The sequence below is a fragment of the Hipposideros armiger genome, unplaced genomic scaffold (genome assembly GCF_001890085.2).
Source record: "Hipposideros armiger isolate ML-2016 unplaced genomic scaffold, ASM189008v1 scaffold_205, whole genome shotgun sequence".
In the NCBI taxonomy this organism is placed as follows: domain Eukaryota; kingdom Metazoa; phylum Chordata; class Mammalia; order Chiroptera; family Hipposideridae; genus Hipposideros; species Hipposideros armiger.
Genome location: NW_017731555.1, coordinates 2,173,172 through 2,175,948, shown reverse-complemented (window position 1 = coordinate 2,175,948; position 2,777 = coordinate 2,173,172). Strand labels below are relative to the sequence as shown.

The window sequence follows — 2,777 nt, the reverse complement described above, 5'->3', positions numbered from 1 at the left end:
AGGGTCTTTTTAAGACAACTCAGTTTATTTTACTTTTTCTTCTAAAAGCTTCTTTCGTCCTGCTCTTTCCAAAAAATTTTAAAAGCCTCCCACTTGACTTCGTTGCAACGTCAGATTTGAGTAAAAGGGCAATAAAAAGCATCTCACATTCATTCTGATTTAGATAATTCTAAATTCTGATGTGAGAAAGGATCGCCATACCACATTAATACTCTTTAGCTTCTATCCACAACAGATTATCTCTGAAGATTTTATCCCATAGACAAGTCTTAACGGCAGCGCCTTTTTCTAATTAAAAAACCTCAAGTCTTAGATAAAACAACTCGGTTTCCCTTGTTTTCTGACACACACAAAAAAATCAGGATTTAACGCATTTTACAGCTTTAGATAATGGCGTGTCTATCAGATAAGAAGTGTTACACCCAGGGACAGTGACTGGGCTAATAAATGGTGGAGTTTGTGCTTGATTCTTTGATTTTTATTTTTCATAATGTGAACCGGACGTCGTAGTGAAGGTGCTAAGTGCCAAAACTCAGGACTAGCGCTGCTCTCCATTACTCCCGTCTTTACATTTCCCTTCCCAGCCCCGGAATTCATACAAATCAGCCTGCTAACCCCGGGGCAATACGAACCACTTTCGCGCCATTCGTTCAGGACCGTGCAGCAACGTAAAGAGAGGAGTCCTGAAGCCCCCAAAGCACCACTTTTCCAAGGCGGATTTTGGGAGAGGCCAAGGCTATCAGTTGAGTTCAGAACATTTTGGGAGTTTCTTTTTTTTACGGGGCTGAGCGGGTATCGCGCACGGGCGTACGTTACCACAGCTTGCAGGACCTCGCCCCACCGCGGGAAAGCCGTCCAAAGCCCCGCCCCTCGGGGCCCCGGTCTGCGCGCTCCGCCCGCCCGCCGCGAGGCTTGGGCTCCGGCGCCTGCTGCTCTGTGGGACCGCGGCTCCCGCGCTGCTGCTCGGCTCTCCCCTTTCCAAGCGCTGGCCTCGGCGTCCGCCGTCAGCATGGACACTCGCCGCGTGCCGGTGAGGGCTGGGTGGGCGAGCCAGAGGGGCGGGCGTGGTGGGTGCTGGGCACGGGCCAACTCCCTCCAACTCCGCGGAGAGAGTGCTGCTTATCGACTGATGGCCCTCCAGGGCGGCGCCCGTTTGGGCAAACCCCGAGTTTTATGCATTTGGGGTAGATCGGGGCCTGGGGCCGTGCCCACTGGGTGTGTGCACCCGGTAGGCGGGTGGTTCGGTGATTTGAGCGGTTTGCAGAATGGTTGGACTACCAAGGCCACGTGTGCCCGAGATACACGTGCGTGGGGTGCTGGACAGCGGCGGGGGCTAGCGGGTCTCCCCATTGTGTCGGTAGGCTCCCCACTGTGGCCGCACTCCCGAGCCCGGCCGATGGAGCCCAGAGAGGAGCGCCGCCCTCCCGGCTCTAAGAGAGTTTGCCCAGCAGCACCCCAGCCATTTCCCGTGTTTAGTCCTGGGTGGGTGGGTGGGAGCCTCCACCCATGGGCTTTTGCCCCAGCCATGNAATATTTTTTAGTATTCAATTTTTGTTCCTCTTTTAGCTTTTTAACTCTGGGACCTCAAGCCAATGAGACTGCAGATTTCTGCTTGAATTCTACCTGCCCCATGCTGCACCGACATGGGGATATCTGTATAAATGTGGATCTCTCCAGGGTGTATGGTTCCCTTCTTCTTTTTTCTTTTTTTAATTGGGGAACTGTGTGTTTTTTCAGGACCCATCAGCTCCAAGTTGAGTAGATGTTTCAATCTAGTTGTGTAGGGCGCAGCTCAGTGGCACATGTGGGGGTTGAACTGGCAACCTTGGTGTTATGAGCAGTGTGCTCTAACCAACTGAGTTAACTGGCCGCCCCTGGTTCCCTTCTTTTAAGGCTTGAAGTTCCCTCCAGTTTCTGTCTGCTTTTGGCCCCTATCCAGTGGCTTAAGTAGTAGTTTGATTATATGTTGTCCAGGCTTTATCATTGTTATCTGTAGGAGGGTTATTCTAATATTCTGCCATTATCCACACCATAACTCCCAGTTCTCTTTAAATCCTTTAAAAATCTTATATCAAGAAAATAGCCTCAGTCTGGCATTAACATTAGACACTTTTTGTTTTATCCAAGAGAGAACAGGCCTCAGATTTTGGAAGAAAATAACACCTAATGAGAATTTAATAATCGTGTTTTATATATTTTAGCCATCTATCATTTTATTGATGGCTAATTATACTGCTTTTCCAGTTGTAGCTATGATTTTAAGTTTTATACAAAAAAAAATTAAATGTAAACAATGTAATGTAAAGACCATGTAAACATGAAATGATCCTTTCAATGTGAAGAAAACTAATAAGAACCAGTAGTATAAGGATTATACAGTTATGGCAAAACATGAAACAACAGTGCTGGGATGACGGAAGTTAGAAAAAGACTGTTTAGTAACATACTTCCTCTGACCATCAGAAAGTGGTGAAATACAGTCTAGAGTTAGGAAGAGAAGTCAGGACAGGAAATAAAGATTAGAGAATTCAAAGGTTTAAGACCTTCAGTCCAGTGCCATTGTTAGAATCAGGATTTATAACTTTAATGTAAAAGTTGTTGAGAATACAGCCATTCTAAGAGGTTCTATCTTTGGTCTCCTGAGATGTTTTATCCTTATAGGTTGTTAAATTTTGTAAGAATCAATATAACATGTTCAATTCCACTTCTCAGTTATGTTTTTTATTTGATTTTTGCTTTCTATTTTCAACCATTGTGAAGGTGGCTTTAAAATACCT

The 2,777-nt window shown here is 46.2% G+C and overlaps 1 protein-coding gene across 2 annotated transcripts in view; it reads left to right on the top strand.

The window, feature by feature from the left end:
- The first annotated feature begins 865 nt into the window (after nucleotides 1-865).
- Nucleotides 866-2,777, top strand: part of CDCA7 (cell division cycle associated 7) — a 31,627-nt gene continuing 29,715 nt past the window's right edge. Inside the window, exon 1 of one of the 2 annotated variants that reach the window (XM_019653705.1) lies at nucleotides 866-1,030. In XM_019653705.1, the coding sequence (XP_019509250.1) occupies nucleotides 1,010-1,030 (21 nt within the window). In that variant the 5' untranslated portion in view covers nucleotides 866-1,009. The remainder of the gene's footprint in view (nucleotides 1,031-2,777) is intronic. The other variant, XM_019653704.1, reaches the window with a different exon arrangement.